The sequence below is a fragment of the Oryzias latipes genome, chromosome 3 (genome assembly GCF_053564925.1).
Source record: "Oryzias latipes strain Hd-rR chromosome 3, Olatipes_Hd-rR_3.1".
Lineage (NCBI taxonomy): Eukaryota > Metazoa > Chordata > Actinopteri > Beloniformes > Adrianichthyidae > Oryzias > Oryzias latipes.
In genome coordinates, this window is record NC_136239.1 from 7970617 (window position 1) to 7991039 (window position 20423).

Genomic DNA, 20423 nt, shown 5'->3' on the forward strand with positions numbered 1-20423 from the left:
CAAGTATCGCCAAATTGATTTTTCCCTACACCCTTACTACGTAGCCAATAAGCCTGCCAAGTATGGCATCAAAATGTGAGCTGCCTGTGAACAAAATTTTGCTACGCATATAAGAGGTTCCGTTTGTGCCAAAAATATGTTTTTGTGTCAACTGTCTAAGTCTTTGATCCATTGTCTATGTTTACTGAATGAGTTCATTGAACATTGGTTCATGCGTTTTCTTTAAAACTTTATATTTGTCTTTGTTATTGTCATTACCCCCTGTCGTCAGGAAAGTCCTTAGCAACCGTTGCTAGTGTCGTTAGCTACGACGCTTCCCACTTGTTGTTTTTCAAATTTTGCCAAAGTCGTCACACAAGTCCTTTTTTAACGGCTGGTAAATTGTTTCTTGTACTACCGCGGTACGATAAAAAGGTTTATTAAAAGCCGGCGCTAGCGTTAACCATGACAAACACTTTTTTAAAGTAAACTTTATTGATTTTCCTGCAAACGCTCATTGCCAGAAAGAAGGGGGCGCATGCATACAACGCTTTCACTTTCCCCAAGCGACTCTTGCCAATCGTTTCAAGTTATTTAGAGTATGGCTTCAATTAAATCTGAAGATGAAACTATTATTTAAGTCTTTTAAAAAAATAACTGATTTTTATCAAAAATGTTGTCACAAATCGGGTGGAAAACGAGGAGCAGACGGGCCAAAATCTTTGACTGGATTTTTCTTTTTTCTTTTTAATCTGTTATGCATTTATTTGACCATGAGGTGGCGCTCTCGGGACCAGGATAATTCTCTTTTGGGCGCCTCTGCTCCTCGTTTATCCATCAGATTTGTTTGATAAAGATCAGCTATTTTCCAAAGACTTTTAAATAATTGTTTCATCGCCAGATTTAATTGAAGCCTTAAAACTATTAACAAGTTGCTTCGGGAACGTGGAACCGTTGTATGCATGCACCCCTCCCCTTCTGGTAATGCGCATTTGCAGGAATATCAATAAAGGCGTTTTTTTTCAAACGTGTTTCGTTCCGTGGTATTACAGGAAACAATTTACCGGCCATAAGGACTAAGTTGAAAACTTTGGCAAAATTTGAAATACGACAAGCTGTAAGGACACGACATGGGGAAACGATGAAGCTAACGACACTACCAACGGTTGCTAAGGATTTTTCTGACGACACTGGGAAACGACGTAGCAAACGACATAATGGTTGCTAAGGACTTTTCTGACGCCGTAATGAGACGACTTGGGGAAACAACAATAATAAAGACAAATGCAGAGTTTTAAGCATAAAGCAAGCATATACATCACAAAGCAAATAAAAAGTAATAATCAAAGAAGCATGGGCATGCAGAAGATATTGCTTTGTAGTACATAGACATGTATGAGGTTCCATTTGTGCCAAAAATATCAAAATGTGTTTTTGCGTCCACTGTTATGTCTTTGGTCCATTGTCTATGTCTACTGATCGTGTTTTTGCGTCCACTGTCTATGCTTTGGCCTCATTGTCTGTCTATTGAACGAGTTCATTTTACATTGGTTCATGTCTATGTGCTACTAAGCAATTTCTTCTGCATGCCCATGATTCTTTGATTATTACTTTGTGATGTATATGCTTGCTCCATGCTTAAACTTTGCATTTGTCTTTGTCATTGTCCTTATCCCATGTCTAAAAACGCGTCAGGAAAGTCCTTAGCAACAGTTGCTAGTGTCGTTAGCTACAACGTTTCCCCGTCTCTTGTCGTTAGATCATCGATCTTGTTGTATTTCAAATTTTGCAAAAGTTGTCAGAGAAGTCCTTTGTACGGTCGGTAAATTGTTTCCTGTAATATCACGGAACGAAACATGTTTAAAAAATAAACTTTATTGATAATCCTGCAAACGCGCACTGCCAGACAGGGGGGGGGGGGGGGGGGGGGTGCATGCGTACAACGGTTTCGCCTTCCCTTTTAAAGTTATATAGTTTTAAGTTATTTAGAATATGGCTTCAATTCAATCTTGTGATGAAACTATTATTTAAAAGTCTTTTGAAAAGTAAATGATCTTTATTCAACATGTTGTTACAAATCTGATGGATAAACGAGGAGCAGAGGCGCCCAAAAGAGCCTTATAGTGGTCCAGAGAGCGCCACCTCATGGTCAAATAAATACATAACAGATTGAAAAGAAAAGATCAAAATCCACTCAAAGATTTTGGGCCGTCTGCTCCTCTTTTAACCACCCGATTTGTGACATCATGTTTGATAAAGATCAGCTATTTTTTTAAAAGACTTAAATAGTAGTTTCATATCCAGATTTAATTGAAGCTAGACTCTAAATAACTTAAACAAATTGGCAAGAGAGTCGCTTCGGGAACGTGAAAGCGTTGTACGCATGCGCCCCCCCCCCCCCCCCCCCCCTTTTCTGGCAATGCGCGTTTGAGGGAATATAAATAAAGTTCATCTTAAAAAAGTATTTGTCATGGTTAACCCTAGCGCCGGCTTTAATGAACATTTCTTTTTTCATTCCGTGGTAGTACAGGAAACAATTTACCAGCCGTACAAAGGATTTTTCTGACGACTTTGGCAAAATTTGAAAAACGACAAGATCTATGATTTAACGACAAGACACGGGGAAACGTTGTAGCTAACGACAGTAGCAAACGTCGTAGCTAACGACAGTAGCAACGGTTGCTAAGGAGACGACGCATGAACCAATGTTCAATGAACTCGGTCAGTAGACATAGACAATGGACCAAAGACATAGACAGTGGACACAAAAACAGATTTTTGGCACAAACGGAACCTCATAGACATGAACCAATGTTCAATGAACTTGTTTAATAGACATAGACAATTGACCAAAGACAGACAGTGGACACAAAAACATATTTTTATATTTTTGGCACAAATGGAACCTCATACGCATAGCATATTCGAGTGTACACTGGAAAGCTATTGGGAGAGGGAATTAAAAATGTAGCCTTATGTTTCATTCCTAAAAGTATATATAATAATGTTATAATCCAATAAAGGTTTTTGTTGATTTAAACACTTTTTTTGACTGTTTTGAGTGGATTTACGGGACAAAATGACCCACAGTATGATCAATTTACTTTTTTTTTTTTACATATTACAAGGGTTAAAAAAAGCTCTTAAAGTGTTAAAGAGAGACTCTTTGATTTTTGTTTGACACATACAATGTTCAGTTTTAGAGACTCTTGTGTTGCTAACTGCACTACTTTAAGCACCATGTTTGCAGAGATAAAACTATTTGTCTGGAGGTAAAATGGGAGAACAATGACTGTGCCACACAGGGACATCGTTTGCATTCAACCTTGCTTTGTTTGCTTATGGACAACAACAGCCTGTAGACTTTGATCATTTCATCATTCCAGCCCATTGGTTTTGTTTTATGGGATTTACTTTATGGTCATGTGCACCACCCATCCGATTCCCTGCACAATAGCTTACATGGTCTCTTCCCAAAGCCTATCTGCCTGTCTGGCTCTGCAGTGACAGCTCAACAGGTTCAGGTTGCCAAGGCTGCTGTCATAGCAACTGAGTTGCTATAGATGGTTTGCCTCAGTGCCTTTGCTTGAAAAAAAAGACGTTACTTTGGTTTGAATTAAATTGTTTTTACTTTACAAGATCCAAAGATTCTTACTTTTGAATTTTAATGTAAGAAATTGTTATCAGTTACATCTATTTTGCCTTCAGGAAGTTTTTAACTGCCAGACGTTCTAGTGTTTTTTTTATATAGTAAACAGGAAATATATTTAAGTTTACTTTTGTAAAAACAAAAAGTCTTATAGCATACCTTGCTATATTTTTATATTGCAAATCCTTTTAGAATTGTGTAGTTTCCTTAATAATCGCTGCTATGTGTATTTAGCTAAAGGTACAAATAATGTGTGAAAGCAGACAAAACTCAGACCGTCATCCTCCCTCACATTATCCAAATGTGCTCATTTGAATTAAACGTGATCTGTGCCTTTCCCCAGATTGAGAACATAGATACCTGCCTCACCTTCCTGGCAGCCAAAGGCGTCAACATCCAGGGTCTGTCTGCTGAAGGTAAATTTACTAACAACATTTTTCAAAAATCCTTTTTATTTGAACTCTCTTTTACCAGGAAAATAGGGCATATTTCAGGTAACGACTGGGTGACTGCACTGCAGAAATCCATTTGATAGTTTAACTGGAATTTGCATTTAAGAAGATTTATTTTTGGTCAAATCTGGATTTTTGCTCCATGCCAATGATCCTGTTTATAACTTAGAGGTTAATTTCTAATGAACTGCTTCTGGTCTACAGAAACTATGTCCTAGGAAACGACACAGTATTTATTTTGTCTACAAATGGCATAATCATAGTTTAAAGAGCACTGGGAACAATTTGAAAAAAGATCAGGAGATGATCGGAGTGGAACTTTCAGAAAGTGAGATCAGGAAGAAAAAAAATGATTAAAATTTGGGATCAAATTTTGTATGAATAAAGTGTGATCTTTCTTTTTTCAGGGGTATCGCCCAGACCCAGTGCACGTTATGATGTGAAAGCTGGAATGTGACAGTGCTGTTACGGATTTATCAGAAACCTTTGACTTGTTCTCCTTGTATCTCCATTTTCCCCTACAGAGATCCGCAATGGGAATCTGAAAGCCATCCTCGGCCTCTTTTTCAGCCTGTCCCGCTACAAACAGCAGCAGCAGCAAAACTTGCAGCCCAGTCTCCCCCCCACAGCACAGCCTCAGAGCTGTCACCCCCCCCTCAGCCACCAGAGCAGTGCCCCGGCTCATCTCAGCCAATCTCCGCATGGGAGTCTTATCGCCACAGCTCAGAAAACAGCCCAGTCCGAGATGCAGTCCAGGTGATGCTCACCTGCCTCTTAACCTCTAAATCATATAAACAAATGTTTCTGCAGGTTTTTTTTTTAAAATTATTTTCATGTCTCTGCAACTAAAATCCATTTCTATCTTCCTGCTCATGCTCCATGTCATTTATATCTTTGCTCTCTTCCATGTCTCTCCTCTCTTTTCTTCTCCTCTAGGGATGTGATTCAGAGTAAACTGCTCAAGTTTTCCATTGGTCAGAAAAAGACCTCTAGGTCAGCTTCACTTGCCCTTCTTCTTTTTTCCCTTCCTTCTCTTGCCCCCACTGCCCCCTCTGTTCTGTCCTTTAAATAAGGAAGTAGAAACTGTCCTCAATCAGTCCTGAAATCGGTTTTCTTCTGCAGGGACCTTATTGTTGTTTCTTTGTCTGTGATTAAGGGCAATCTCTACTACAAGCACAATGTATTATGCATGAGTGATCTGCCGATATGGAGGAAAGCTCAAGGCTCCTATTTTGGACAGTTCCCTTCCTGTCTGGCATCATGCTTCATTTGGCAAGACTGCTAAATGGACTGTGAAAGACCTTTAGATAACCTCCTAAGTAACCCTGTGTGTGTTCAGAGGGTGGCACACCCCTGGTGGGGGTATTGAAATGTGTGTCACAGTTCACCTTTATTACAACTTTTTTTTTAGTATAACCACTCTTTCTTTTATTTATGTTTCTAGCATGCAGGGTCAAAGACTGTAATGATGCACTTTAAGACTGGATGCAGGATGCGGTTTTGCATGTTGCCCCTCCTATGTTTTATTTGCTGTCATCCTCCTGCCCCTAAACCCCAGGCAGATCCAACGCTGTGCAACAATCCCCTCTTCTGTTCAAAATGTGTAACTACAAGCCGAGAAGCTAAGAGTGTTTAACATTTAATTTATAATGAACAACGTAACCACAACATTTGGACTTTAATGAGCCTAATTAATAAGGAAATGCAAAAATAATGAGATTTATTGCTGCATCTTGATGTTTAATGTTTGAAAAATTCTGCAACCTCCATTTTAGAGATAACATTTCTAATAAACCAAAGTGAAAATCATTTAGAATTTTGCACGGTAAAAAGGCTCCAACTAAGGACCAATTCTTTAAGCTTTGTAATTGGGATGTTGGTTTTAAATTATGTTTGATGCATAAATCAGGGCTCTAAATTAGCACCCGCCAAATGTAGGTAAAACTTTAATTTGGCGGGTAGAAAAACTGTTTCAGTGGCATTGTTTATCAAACTCTCAACCTGTTTACCTCCACACTTACCAACCACAAACGTCCATCCCAGAGTTGCTTCAAACATTTCATTTTGACTTTATAGTCACATACACCGCAGCCAGAGGTGCATTCAGGGTGCATGGAACATCCGCACTTCTGGTAATTCTCTGGTCATTTCTAGCATTTTACTCACACTGACCTCAGCCATTTCATTGTACATATTTAAGATGACCAAGTCTCACAACTACAACTCATTGTAAGAACACACAATAATACATAATATTGCACATATAGACATGTTTTGTCTATGCATGAGATTTAAATATGAGTCATATTATAGTGGACTAAAGAGTTTTTATTTGCTTATCAGTCCAACAAGTTTGACTTTCCTGCTGATGAATTCATGCTTTATTAATTATGAGATGTGTAACTAATTGGTCTGATTATAAACAGCCTGATGTTCTGCAAGGCAGCGCATTATCTACTCTAACGGATGTGAGTCAAATGTGCAGCATAACCCGCTGCATCTGAGCTCACAGCCCTGAGGGTCAACCTTCTTTGTAGGTCTGAATCAGCAGGCAGCCCAATGCCAAACAAGACCAGAGGAATAACATCTGAGTTTATCTCCAAGCCACGCCTTTTTTAACAGGTGTTTGACACAGCAGCAAGCAGAAAGTTTGTCTTATTGGCTAAATCTGTGCTTAGATACTTATTAAAGTCCAAATTAGCATGCATCTTGGGAGATTTTGCAACTTTCTAAATGCAATATGTGATGCACAACCTCCAGCTTTACATTGTGAAACAAAGTAAGCTTGTGATGCGAGTTGTATTATTGTTCAGGTAAGACTGGTTATGATGTAGGACTTTTTTCTCAAATTTTTAAAATTTATTTATTGGTAGTAATTTCTGTGCTATTAGAATCACATGTTTTGTCTTGGAGCGCTGTGAAGGACACACAGTTGTCTACTGATAAGCCTGAAGCCATCTGAAGCCCTTCAAACAAGTGCTGACGTGTAGACCAGTGTTCATTTAAAAACAAAGAGCCTGTTGCGTTCTTTATGTCTCATTTCTGCCTTTATCACAGTTTCTGCTTTGCTCCAAACTGTAGGCTACCTGGCCCCACAACAAGGGTGTCCACTGCAAGCAGTGACTTTCCTCCCCGAGGCTTGGTCAGTTCTTCTGGAAACAGACGTAGCCAGGCCTTCAGTGACAAGACCAAAGCTAGCTCTCAACTGGTCAAAGGTAGGACTGCTGCAGTCACTGTCAAAACGAAAGCACCAAAAACAATATTTCAATCCTCACTCTGTGGAATGCTCGTGTTTCATGTTTATTCTACTCAAAACTAACTATTTCTGTGCCATGATCATCATCAAGAAAAATGGCTTTATCATCAATTATTCCGTTTTCATTGGAGTTCAACCAAACCAAAGTTTTGTTTTTATCTGACTGGTGCTGTAGCACCGAGTGTCCCTTTTATCCAATCATCTGTAGTGAAGCCTAAGGTTTCTCTGATCAATCTTTTCCATGTTCAGATCAGGTTAAAGTGCCCTTAAATCGTGTGATCAGCAGTTTTACTGCAGGTGGATGAAAAGCTGATCAGGAGCAGTTTTGGTCTGTTTGTCCTGCTGGCCATAACAGAATTCCGGTAAACCGTTCAATCGTCATCAATCAATTAGACATTTTAGACCATTCTAAATGTGCAGTTTAAACAAGGAAGTTACTTTTCACTTGTAATTAGAGTGGAGTTAGGGTTATGGTTAAAATATGGGTGGACATTCCAGCAAAGGAGTCCTAGCCAGGACTCCCTTGAAAAAGAGATTCTTAGTCTTAATGGGACAATTCCTGGGTAAATAACGGTTAAATAAATAAATAAAAATGTGCATTTTTGGCCACACCGTTTACTTTTGGTCAACATGAATTTTTTATCCGTTCTTGTTCTTGGTCGCATGCATACACGTGCAAATAACATCGCCCATTAATCAAAACAAAAGAGTTTTTGTTCTCAGTTCTGTTGTTGACCATCTCTATGATTGAGTGATGCAGCGTCCGTGATGGTCTGTCTGCATCATTTCTGTCTGTAAGGACTGGTTTCCGGATTTTTCTATCTGCCTTGCCTGGTTTGCGTCAGTGGAACACATTGGACATGTCACCTGCACTCACTGACCTGGACTGAACTCCTAGATCCTGTACTGCTGCTGAAATTAAACTTTCCACTAATGTGGACACCTATCTGCTTGGTTCTGTTCCTGCAGGCCTTGGACCTTAAGAGTCTTATGCAGCATCCTAGCTGGAATAATTACTGCTGTGTTTTGGGCTGAAGTAATGTTGCTCCTGAAATTTGAGCCTGAGTCTTATCTTGTATCTGAAGCCAATTGGAAGTTTGGGGCTCCAACCCCCACAAATGACCACAGAGACCATTCGACCATTTGTGCCCTCCACATCTTTTCCAGACCCTTTGTTTGCTGTTCTCTCTGCCTTTCACCACAACTTTTCTCCACTCTTTTTCCATTGGATCATAAGTTAGGTTTTCTGTGTGTGCTCTTTCTGCCAGCGTCCTAGACCTTGAGTTATGTCTTGTACTGGTCTAAACATTGATCTGGTGCTACCCCAGAACTAAAGCCCCTGTGATTCGTTCAGGCCAGACGTAGTAGCATTTACTGTTGTCAGACAGTCTCCCTATATGCTGGTGAAACTTCCTCCTCGCTCTTTCACTCTTTTAAGAATTATTCCCAAAAATTACCCCATGGTCATCCTACCGGCTTAGTGTTTGAGGGATCTGATCTGTGAAACCCAAGTCAATGATAACTTGTCCTGACTCAATCTGACCCATTACTGCTTGAGCTGGCCAGTACTCACTCTTTGGTAGTGTTTAATGACCAGTTTTAGTTTGGCACTTGTGACTATTTAGTTGTCTGGCGCTGAATCCAGACTGTGTTGACGTATACAGTCTAACCACAGATCTCTTCATTACTGAGTTCTGACCACAAAAAGAGAAAGTTGTCCGTGTTTAAGCACTGACAACTCAAGATAGAACTTTTTGGTTTGTTGGATGTGGACAATCAGTGGTCACACTTGTGCTTGTAGTTTAGAAGCATGTTTTTGTGTGTATTTGACAGAATTAAAACATAGTTTTCTAATTTAACGGTCAGCTGTGATGGTTCAATGTGGTTTCAAAACTGGATTCAGAAGTAAACCGTTTGTGAGTAATTCGGCAAGACTTTTGCAAAAAAGAAATCTTGTATATTAAAGACAACCCAGTTGATAAGTAAATACAGCATATTCAGGTTGTATTCCAATGGCGCATAAACACTAAATCATAAGAATGACTTCAGGGCTCCAGACTAACTTTTTTCACTAGGAGCACAGTGGCCCTCAACTGAAAATTTTAGGGGCACAACCAGAAAATTTAGGGGCGCATACTGTAAATCAACATGCTAACCAAATCTACTAATTTCCACTGTATTACTAATAAATACTTTAATAATAGATGCAGAAATTACAATGCGCTGTTTCAAATTCAGTGTCACATTTTAATCTGCACTTTTGAAGATGCAACAAGGTAAACTGACAGAAGAAGGAAAACTGTAAAAGAACGGGCGATGTTCACTGGATATCAGAACAATCGATACAGATACCTGAGATCAGAGAGAGGCTCAAAAACTGATGGAAATTTATCTTGGTGACACCAAATAAGTGCAGCCAAGACGCACAATAAGCGTGTTCGAGATCACCCAGGTGGACGCAAGGCTGTTCAGATCACCTGGTGTGTGACATATATTTTTGTTTTTGCTCCAAAATCACCTGTCAATCATCACAAAAATATCAGGAGAAAGGGGCGGGAGCAGCAAGGCTCTAACCTACCGAACGCAGCTGGAAATTTAGTACTGAACTGACTGAAAGCTGCCCTATGACTACAAAACAATGCATTATGGGACATGTGTCCTGATGGTTTTTGTAGTTAAGTGAGAAATTGAAACAATTTAAAATACCAATTGATTAAAAATAGGCTACATCCATTACAAAACATTCAAATAAATATAAAATATATAATAACACAGATCATACTAAGGGGGAGAGGAATATTAAAACTAAATTGAACTGAATTGAACTTCAACTTCCTGTCCTCCTTCAGTCTCGCTGCAGATTCGCCATCACCCCCCCCCCCCCCCCCCCCCCCCCGCCTGGTCTCCCCAATGATCCAGGCGAGCCGCTGGTTCATCTCAAACACTTCTATCCTTGCATTTTCACCACATGTTTTAAGTGCGTCTCGGACTAAACCGTGTTGTTGCTCGCACGTGTTTAAAGTTCACGCATGTAGGTGTGGGACATTTATTCTCCTCAGCTGACCCGACTCCCCCCAACCGTTTGGTTGGGGGGATGCGACGCCGCGCGCTTAACCGTAACCCCCGTAACCTCCGGGTCTGTGCGGCCCAGAGAAAAGTTCAGCACGGACTGCATGCATTTAGTTGGTTTGTCAGCTCCGCACACGACAACGAAAAGGTGTCATTCATAAAAACTGGCAGGACGCATTAAAATTAAACTTTCATTTCAAGGTGGGGGCCACAAATAGCCCACGGGCCGCAAGTTTGAGACCCCTGCTGTAGACTCTGGCACTGGTACACCAGCCGCAGGTCGGAAGAATGAATCAATGGTTCGCTTGCTCATAGCTCAGATGCACGCACAGGTTGTGATATTTGTCTCCGTTTCCTTCCCACAGATGTTTACGCGCGCTCGATTATCTCTAGGCCCCTCCACGCATTTTAGCCACTTACGCGAGTGTGTGCTCTCGTCTCATGAGTATGTGTGCGAGTTTGTGTGTGTGTTTGCGTGCGCGCTCGCGTCTCATTGATTATTTCATTGATCATTGACTTGCCCCTTCCACGTTTAATGTATAAAATACAAATTTACTGGTCGCACATGTACGACTGGATGTAAAATTCAGTCGCACACTCGCACACTCTCAAATTTTGGTCGCAAAATGCGACCAAATGGTTGCAGTCTGGAGCCCTGGACTTGTAATCCTATTTGTTTCAAAGCAGGAACAGAGATCTGGATTTTGTTGCTATTAATAAACAGTTATTTTGCATCTAGCATAATTAATTTGATCTACAGTACCGTTTTAGAGTCTAGTTCTGGTATAAATAAATGGTAAATGGCGTATACTTATATAGCGCTTGTCTACCTTCAAGGCTTAAAATGCTTTACAGTCACAGACCCATTCACCCAGTCACACACACATTCACACACACATTCACACACTGGTGGCTGCTCCGCTGCCGAAAGCTGGTGCCAACCTCCCACCAGAGGCAAGGTGGGGTTCAGTGTCTTGCCTAAGGACACTTCGACTCAGGGGGGGTGCACGGCGAGAATGGAACCTGCAATCTTACGACCGCCCTACCGCTGCTCCACGGCCGCCCAGATATGTAGTTTATTCGTGGTGAGAGACCAGACAAGATAATGCTGTGAATGTTTGAATGAATGTGTAGATCTTTTCGAAATGGACAATGATAGATAGGGGCTGAATTGTAAATGTGAAGTTTTTGCAGCAGTTTCATGGTAAAGTTGAATGTGTAATGTCTGTACAGTATGAGAGGAACAAGTCTAGGGGCAAACCAACACAAAGGCTCTTGCTCTTGAGAGTGCTTGTTCAGCAAAAACTACAGAATCTGAGACCAGCATTGTGAGTAAGTTAAATCATTTTCCAGTAGTCTTTATTTATTATCCTTGACCGTGTTGCCATTCAGTAGGCCAGGGGTCTGCAACCGGTGGCTCTGGAGCCACATGTGGCTCTTTGGTTAAAGAAAAATAAAATGATACTTTAAATTAACATATTTTTGGACTAAATGCCACATTAGGCAAAAGAAAACAGTCAGACAAATCCAACTTTTTTCAACCCATTGAAGCATAATACATATCACTCTGCAAGGCTTTTGACTACAGTACCAACAATCAATCAAGCACTGTGGCTCTGTTGTTCTAAAACATTTGGAACGCTTTTTTAAACACCATGTGCCACAGAAAATTAATTCCAAGGCGCAATGTCGATTTTTGAAAAAAAACAAAGGATTTTAAGTTTATTATAGGTAGGGTCAATTAGTTAGCACTGGTTTACTTTTTGTTTGCTATGTTTTACAAACATATAGCTGTGATGCACCAGCAAAAGGTTAAAAAAATGTGTTGTGTTTTTTTTAAAATCACAAATGTCATTACACTACCTACAACTTTGCTGCAGCGAGATGATCCAATGGGGCACAGGGTGTATTTTATCTTGAAAGGAAGTTCTGTCAAAAGTTATAAACTATTTCATTTGGAATAAAAATGCTAATTTCTCTTGTTTTACTCATGCCAAAAACAATCATTTATATTGATCATAACAGTAACAAAATCATCAATACAAAGCAACGTTGTAATGAGACTTTGCAGCTCCCCCTGGCTTATCAACCCAAATGGCTCTTTGAGTGTTAAAGGTTGCAGACCCCTGGTGTAGGCCGGTAAGGTTTGGGTTGTAGCTTGAGTACAGTAGAAAACAGTGTAATCACTGTGAAAATAAATGTCAAAGTTCTGGTATATGTGAGTAATTGTGGAGGACCAGCAATGCCACCTTTGACCAGTTTAGTCACCAACCTGAGGGAAAAACCTGATCCTGAACCCCTCTGCTCTCAGTTCCTTTTATTTGGAAGCTCCTCCTCCAACCCTAACACTGATCAGCTCCACTCCCCCCCATTTCTGCACTCTTTTAGTGCCTGGCCTCAGTTTGAGATTCTCCTCTCATCTTGTGTTTACCTTCACCTCTTTCTCTGATCCTCATGGATATCTGCAGCATGCACAAGGTTTGTCAGCTTTTCACCTGAAGTTTTTGCTACAAGTTGTTAATAGAACTGATGGAAAATGTGTTTTTTTTGGTAAATATAGTTTTGTTTTTTTAGATTACCTTGCAGACTTTGCCTAAAATCTAAAAATTGGAGTGTGTATCGATAATAACAAAATCAATAACTTTACTGTGAAAATTTGTCTTACTGATCTGTCAGTAAATGTCTGACACTACCCATTTTTTAAATTTATAAATCAAATCTTAAATGCTACAACTGTAGGTTTAAGGTGTTGCTGCAGGATGGTAATGGACACCTGCAGCCTAACTGTGAGTCTGACGCGGGTCGTGACACCAGACTGAAGTCCAGTTACAGCAGGAGGCTGCAGTAAAAGTATAAAAGCACCCGGGTCGTCTCTTCATCTTTTTGTTAATACAAGCTGACAGACTTTGGGTGTTCATCAGATGACATAGAGCAGAGGGAGCGCTGGTGGCACCAGTGCGTGTGAGTCTGTGCATGAGGATGTGTGAGTGTTTGGCTGACGCTCCTGGTACATGAATAGCCTTCAGATTAGCTGTGGCATCACTGTTTGAGTGTATTCATGTGGAGAATCTTTAAAAAGTTTCAGGCTCCACACAAAAGCCGGCTGTCCCCCTCACTTTGTGGAACACAATGACTGAAAAGCGAGAGGGAGAGCTTTGGAAATTGGAACCTGATGAGTTAGCAAACACCTGCAGCTTCAAAATACGGGATGCGTTTTCCTAATGAAGCTGACCATTTGGGATGGAGGAGCTGGATGTTTCAGACATTGTCCTTCTTTCATTTCCTTTTTTACTTCAGTTGTCACTTTTTGTGTGACGTAACAAATCTGTGCTGGGGGTTTACCATTGACTGTATATGAGGACTGGACTGAGTGACTCCTCTCCCCTGGCATACCAAACAGAAAGTACACACTGGTTCAAAGAAGCCAAAATCCTATAGACCTCTATAGAAAAATGAAGATAAGATAAGATCAAGATTAAGATACTTTATTGATCCCAGCTTGGGAAATTCTATCAGAATTTGGTCAGAATAAACCATTCTTGATCTGATACTTTTTTTTTACATGTTTTTGATAATCCTTTTTTTGTCATAATATTTTTTTAGTGCAAGTTATAATCTGAGCAATCAGATGCCTCAAAAAAGTAGGTGGTCTCACATCCAACGTTCAAAAGGTTGATTGGCAGATTTTCTCTCGCTTGCTTTCAAGTGGTAGGGGTGTATCCTTCCAACAAGCTCACTCCTGATAGGCTAGAGTGGTTGCTACAGAAATGATGACCAACTTTGGACCAATCATTGCTTATTGTCAATTTCTGGCCCCAACATGGCAGAGTCTGTATCGGGGAACAATTGCGACTGAATTGACTTCATTTGGTTGGAGGCACAAGTAAAGCATGTTCCATGGGTGACATCACAGCCATTCTCTCCAGTTCCCCATTTACAGTCAATGGGGTGATGTCACACTCACTTGGTCCAATTCTCATATACACTCAATGATATGCTTACAGTTAACTGTAAGACCTAAGGAGAACAATTATAGTACATTTTAAGGACTTTATCAATCAAACTCCAATGTCTTTAAATTTTTGGCTTCTGTGGCATCAGGTTTGCTCTTAATAGCTCAAAAGAGAGCGCAGACAGGGTGGTCTGTGATTCTGTCCTTTTCTGCATTTACATGTAATCGCCAATGAGTGCACCAATGAAGCATTTACAAAAGAAAAACCTTTAATTCCTTCAAGATGCTTCTCAAAGTAGTATAATAAGCAAACGGCAAAACGGCAGTGGGCAGCTAAATTTGAGGATATGGCTTAAGGCTGCGCAAGGTCATTAGGTTCTTCCTCTGAGAGTGACCTCAAGAAGACTTTATTTTGAAGGGAAAAGATTTCCTTGGGAACAAATGGTGCTTTGATAGAACAAACTTTCAAATAGAAATGAGAAATGGGATGTGAGCATTAGGCCTTAGGTTTCACTGCTGATAGGCAAACAACTCACTGTCATTACGTTAACTGGTTTTATCTGTGAAAGATACATAATTTACAATTTTGTGCCAACTTCCTCCCTTCCCCCATGGCTACCTAAGTGGAGCATGTCGGTCCTGGTCACTGGGTTCAGTCAGTCGACCAGTTGACCCCACCTTCCGGAGCTTCTCTAGCCCCACCTTTCTCATTTTTCCTGACCATCTACTGGGGCAGCATGGACTGCCTGCTGGCCTACATCATAGATTTACTCATCCCAAACCTGCCCTGCTTGTTTCCTTATTTTCTATGCACGTTCATTAATCACCAAAATTCCCATTCTCATTCAGTAGCCTCGGTATGGAACCACTTATTAGCAGCCTGACCCACTTTGCTAATTGCTAACAACTTGCACATCTAATTGGGCGCTAATCACTTCCTAATGACTGCTGTGTTCCCGGCTGCGCTCTCTAAATGCTAAATAGGGAGACAAAAAGGTGGCATTGTGGGTTTGACCTTACAAAAGCACAAGAGACACAAGGAAAAAACTGCAGTGAGCGTTTTGAAACAACACAAACTAAGCAACTGTTTAAACACCGTGCCTAAGGTGTGAATGAATGAGAAAGGGTCGATAATATGTTCTTAGGAGGAATCTAGGAGGATTCTGTTTTTAGATTGACTAAAGGAAACTTTCAATCCATGCAGAAGTATATAAAGTAATCGTTCTATTTTCTGATTTGGCGATTTAGTATATTTTGAAATTTGATTTTTTTTTCTATTAATGCTGAAAAAGAACAATCCTTTATTTGTTGCCTTCAAAAGCCAGGGGTTTGGTGTGAAATATACTTCATAGTGTCTTCGAAGCCCCACGATAATTTAAAATGTTGTTTTTCGGTGTATTTAACATGTTTTGTTCCATTTCTCTGATGATCTAGGGCATATTGAAAGAAAAGTAAAATCAAAGTTGCATTTCTGAGTATTTCTTTATTCAAATCATTGTGAATCAGGAGCAGAGGAGAAAATGCTGTTTGAAAAAGATCCCATTTGCAGTGTAGAAAATACTCTGGGCAGGCCATCTCCCTGCTCTGCTCCATGCTGATTCATCCACTTTCAGACAAATCCATGATCCACGAATATCTTTGTTTTCCTCATCTGAGCTGGAATCTGGATCTAAACTGTATGGCTGGATTGCTCTGATATTGCTCACCATCTTTGCTGCACTACTAATGTTAGATGAAGGGTGTGAGGGGCTGAAAGCTAACTGGGTCGTACACAACAGAGACATCTTAGCAACAGGTAGGGGGATGGGGGGGTGGAGTTGCTATGTGGCAACAGACCTGCCCACAGAGGTGAATTCCTAATGACCTCCTGTTGTTCCACAGAAACTATGTCCTAGCAAACAACATTTTTTTTTATTTTAGCTAAAAAGTTCATAATCATAATTAAAAGACCACTGGGGACCCTTTACAATAAAAGATGATTGGAGCGGGTTTTAAACAGCACAAAAAATCCACAAGCCGTCTTAGATCTCTTCTTGACACAGAAGGCTCTGGTCTTAATCCCATGACTTGCTAGTTCTCCTGAAGACCTTAAAAGAGGTTTTACACCTTGTATCCGTACTCAGATTTCACTTGCATCACTGGAAAAACTTAGAATAAACATTTCTTGTGAATGAGTGCAATAGAACCAACGGTTGCAACTGACATGTTGTGATTCATCGTTCCCAGCCCTCTCTGCATTGGGCTTTTCTCAATGGCAGTTGCTGTTTGAATATTCAAATAATACTGGTCCAGCTCCGAGTCTCTGGCAGCACCACTGCACACACACTTTAGCTCTCTGCACTTATCAGGATACCTGGGTTTCCCAAAAGGCTCTGACTAACTGCAGGAGTTTCAGCTGTAGGTGAGTTTGTTTAATAAGGTGCTCCAAGTGCATTACAGGAACATGCTGCAAAGAAATGCTCTCTGTTCTGCTTTTGCTCCCAGTGAAACTGTGTTTTAACTTGTTTCGTTCTTTGCCGGAGACTGAGCTCATTTCCACAGACAGAGTTTCTTCCTGAGGCAAGGAAGTATGTTTGTTTAAGTGTAGGAGCCTTACAGTAGATGTGCAGCTATGCTTCTTCTCTAGTCTGCGTCCATGGTTAAAGGTAATAGCACTTGAACTTCTCTTGAACCTTTCAAACTGTTTGATATTATAAACAGTTTGAAAGAAGCTTCTCCTCTTTACTGTTTTTACTGTTGACTTGATGCAAAATACACTCCTAACAATGAGTTTGCGATGTTGTGAAAAACGCAGTAGATGTTGGATTCATGGGGTTCGTTTTACTTCACAGATTTTTTTTCAGGTCAGGCGGGTAATTGCATTAGGATGATAGACACACCTCATTTAGTGTTTTCCACATGATGGTCTCACTGTGTTCCGTGTGTCTGACTTATTGGAGCCAAAACCCCAAAATTCCTGAAGAAAAGCCTTTTCAATGTGGCATCAATGTCAACATTCTGTGGGTATTAAGTTCAAGTCCAAGTTCATCATTCAATCAGTTGTGAACACACAACATCACATCGCCAGAGATAGATCACAACCATTACCATTAACCAAGGACCTCTGCACTCAGACATGATTTAGTAAACAACACACATCTGCAGGCTCGTTTATCAGATGTGAGGGCTACTAGAGTTTGCAGATGAACCATTCAACTCCACTGCTTTGACTTGAATGACATACGACTGTTGCAGGTGCCTCCTCTGACACCAAGACACCAACATTATTTTTGATTTTTTTCTTGAGCTTCACCTTTGTGCTTCATGATTTTTTTTTTCTGTTGTAGATTCCTCTGACTCTTTATGTGCAACTGAGCATGCTCCATCACCAGCACTGACCTTCAGCTCCTCCACCAGCACCTCAGCTGCTCCCTCCATCCTGGTTCCTTCCTCTCTCTCATCATCCTCCTCCACCGCCATTCCCCAACCCAATAACAGCAGCAAACCCTGGAGGAGCAAATCAACAAGCTCCAAGCAGGCGTCTTCTCAGACCCCATCTTCAACAACCGCTCCCTCATCAGCCATGCAGTCCAGCAAACAAGACAGGGACACATCCGGTAAGGCTGCTTTAGCAACTGATGCTCCTCCCAAGCCTGTTCCTCAGAAGTCAATGCTGGAGAAGTTTAAGCTTTTCAACAGTAAAGGAGGGTCAAAATCTTCCCTGACCTCCTCTTCCTCCAATGGGGTGGAACCCCAACCAGACAGTGCTGCCCCAGCCAGGAGGCCAGGAGCAACCACGGGGGAAAAATCGGAAACTGGCTCTATTACCGACCCCCTAGAGGAGGATGAAGGAAACCACCGGCCAGGATTAAACGGAACCAGCAACGGGGTGGCAGCTCCCTCAGCTGCCACTGCAGTTGCTACAACTGCCAGCAGTCCCAAGATGGCTCTCAGGGGCATTGCCCAGCGCACATTTAGCAGAGCTCTGACCGCCAAAAAAGGCTCTGCTAAAGGCCCTGAAAAAGATAAAGACAAAGAGAGGGGGAAAGAGAAAGGGAAGGAGGTGGGGAGGCGAGGCCCTGACAGGGCAGAGCTCAGAAGTGAGGAGTTAAAGGTGGAACCAGCGTCTGCCCCTGCAGAGGCTGATGTGTCAAACAAAAGATCTTCCAAAATTGCCAGTTTCATTCCTAAAGGGGGGAAAGTGGCCAAAAAGGAGAGTTCTGCCCCCGCCCTTAGCGGAATACCAAAGCCAGGGAGCAAAGCTCAAGGGGGTAAAGCTTCCTCAGTCAAGGAGTCGGGGGAGAGGCCCCGGAGCATGCGGCTCGTAGGGGGGCTCGTCATGCATCGTGGGGCCCTGGACAGAGACCGGGACAGCAGACACTCCAGCTCTACCTCCAGCTTGGCCTCCACAGAAGGAAAACCCAGCGTCTCCAATGCGGGCGGAGGAGGAACCACTCAGAGCACAGCCAGCAACACCGTCAGTGTGCAGCTACCTCAGACACAGCAACACCACAGTCACCCCAACACCGCCACCGTCGCACCTTTCATGTACAGGTGAGCTCTTGGGTCATGTAAAACAGTGGGCCCGACCTCTTCCAGAGTGCAGACTAGTTTAATGTCACTATATTTTTACTGACCAGCCTGTATGAGGCTGAAGGGCGTCCGATTTCTTTTTTTTTTTTTTTACATTTTTAACTCTTGAGGGTAAAGTTTATTTTCATCCCTATTAAAACATCTGCAGCTCCTTCAAATTGTATTTGTACACCAGATTTCATGTAGGAAGCATTAAAATGTGATATAGATTTTCCCTTAACCCATAACTGTCGAAGTGAAAGCTGAAATAGGAGAATTTTAAGGCGCGGAGGATAAATACACAAAAAAAAGAGTCCCTAAAACTTTTCTAAACATAATAAACATCAATCCACCGTTTGAACAACTTTATTAGCAGCAATCTTGTAACATCAGACGGTTGTTGAAGATTATGCATTAATATAATGGTGTGCGGGAGCAACTGTAGGAATGCAAAGTGTTGGAGGTGATGGATTACAAAGTAAAAAATTACTGTAATTTAATTACTTTTGTCAGTAATGGACGAATGTAACAATTACAGTTCAAATTTTGATAATACCAACTGTCCCACAGACCGGTACCGCAGCCTCCACTGGTGTAAAGCATCTATCTTCATTGAAACAGTTAACCTTTTAGATTTCACAGATGAATGTAAAGCTCTGCGTCTGAGAACACTAAGATTGAAAAAAAAAAAAAAAATTTATGTAAAAACCTGGTGTTTACTTCCTAAATAAAATAGTTCTATTTTTTTTTCTTTGACCAAAGTCCTCATCAGTCCTCCTGATGCCGTTTGTGTTTATTCTCTCTGTCCTCAAACACTTTTGAACTGCAAACTTCACACACTTGTCGCACAACAATACACTTACAAGTATTAATACACTTACAAGTATATATATCGGAACATCTACATTCAGGAATGTACATGTGTGGTGTGTCTTTACATACATAAAACAACAATTTCTGACAACAAACAGATCAAAATCTATTTTTTTAGTGAGTCAGAGGTTTTCAGAGGAGCAGCCTCCAGTAACTCCTTCTGGCTCGCGGTCATAGAGAATTACATTAGGACAAATTCTGGACGAACAGCTGTGTTCAGCCGAGGCACTTAGATGTCTGAAAGGGAAACAGGCAGTGCAATGGAAAAGCTCTGTCGAAATATCCTTCTACAACAAATCTTTCTGATGCCTTAGCAGGCATTTGTTGTGGAACACAGTCATAAGACCTAAACGCTGCAGATTGGAGTCGTAATCAGGTTTATCCCTCCTTTGTGGCAACTTTCTGAAAATTAGGTTCCCACGAAGTTCTTAGTAATTCCGATTCAGGACTTTCATTGCTTGCACAATGTCCTTTTTCAGATCCCAAACAGATGAAGACGGAACAGAGGACGGCGGGAACAGTTCTTGGGGAGGAAGTGGAGACGCCTCCTGCACCAAAACCAACCATACCCCCATGGAAGACCTTTCAGGTAGGAAGTCGCTGCAGCAAGTGCATGGAAGTCAGTTGTCAATTGATGTTTTC

At 41.2% G+C, this 20423-nt stretch overlaps 1 protein-coding gene across 4 annotated transcripts in view; it reads left to right on the forward strand.

Annotated features, from left to right (window-relative positions):
• The window catches only part of nav2a (neuron navigator 2a), a 124669-nt gene that overhangs the window by 43143 nt on the left and 61103 nt on the right, over positions 1-20423 (forward strand). For all 4 annotated transcript variants that reach the window (XM_078944989.1, XM_023952282.2, XM_078944990.1 and 1 more), the window contains exons 4-9: positions 3972-4044; positions 4605-4836; positions 5017-5073; positions 7162-7295; positions 17684-18890; positions 20261-20370. In XM_078944989.1, coding sequence (XP_078801115.1) covers positions 3972-4044; positions 4605-4836; positions 5017-5073; positions 7162-7295; positions 17684-18890; positions 20261-20370 — 1813 coding nt within the window. The remainder of the gene's footprint in view (positions 1-3971; positions 4045-4604; positions 4837-5016; positions 5074-7161; positions 7296-17683; positions 18891-20260; positions 20371-20423) is intronic.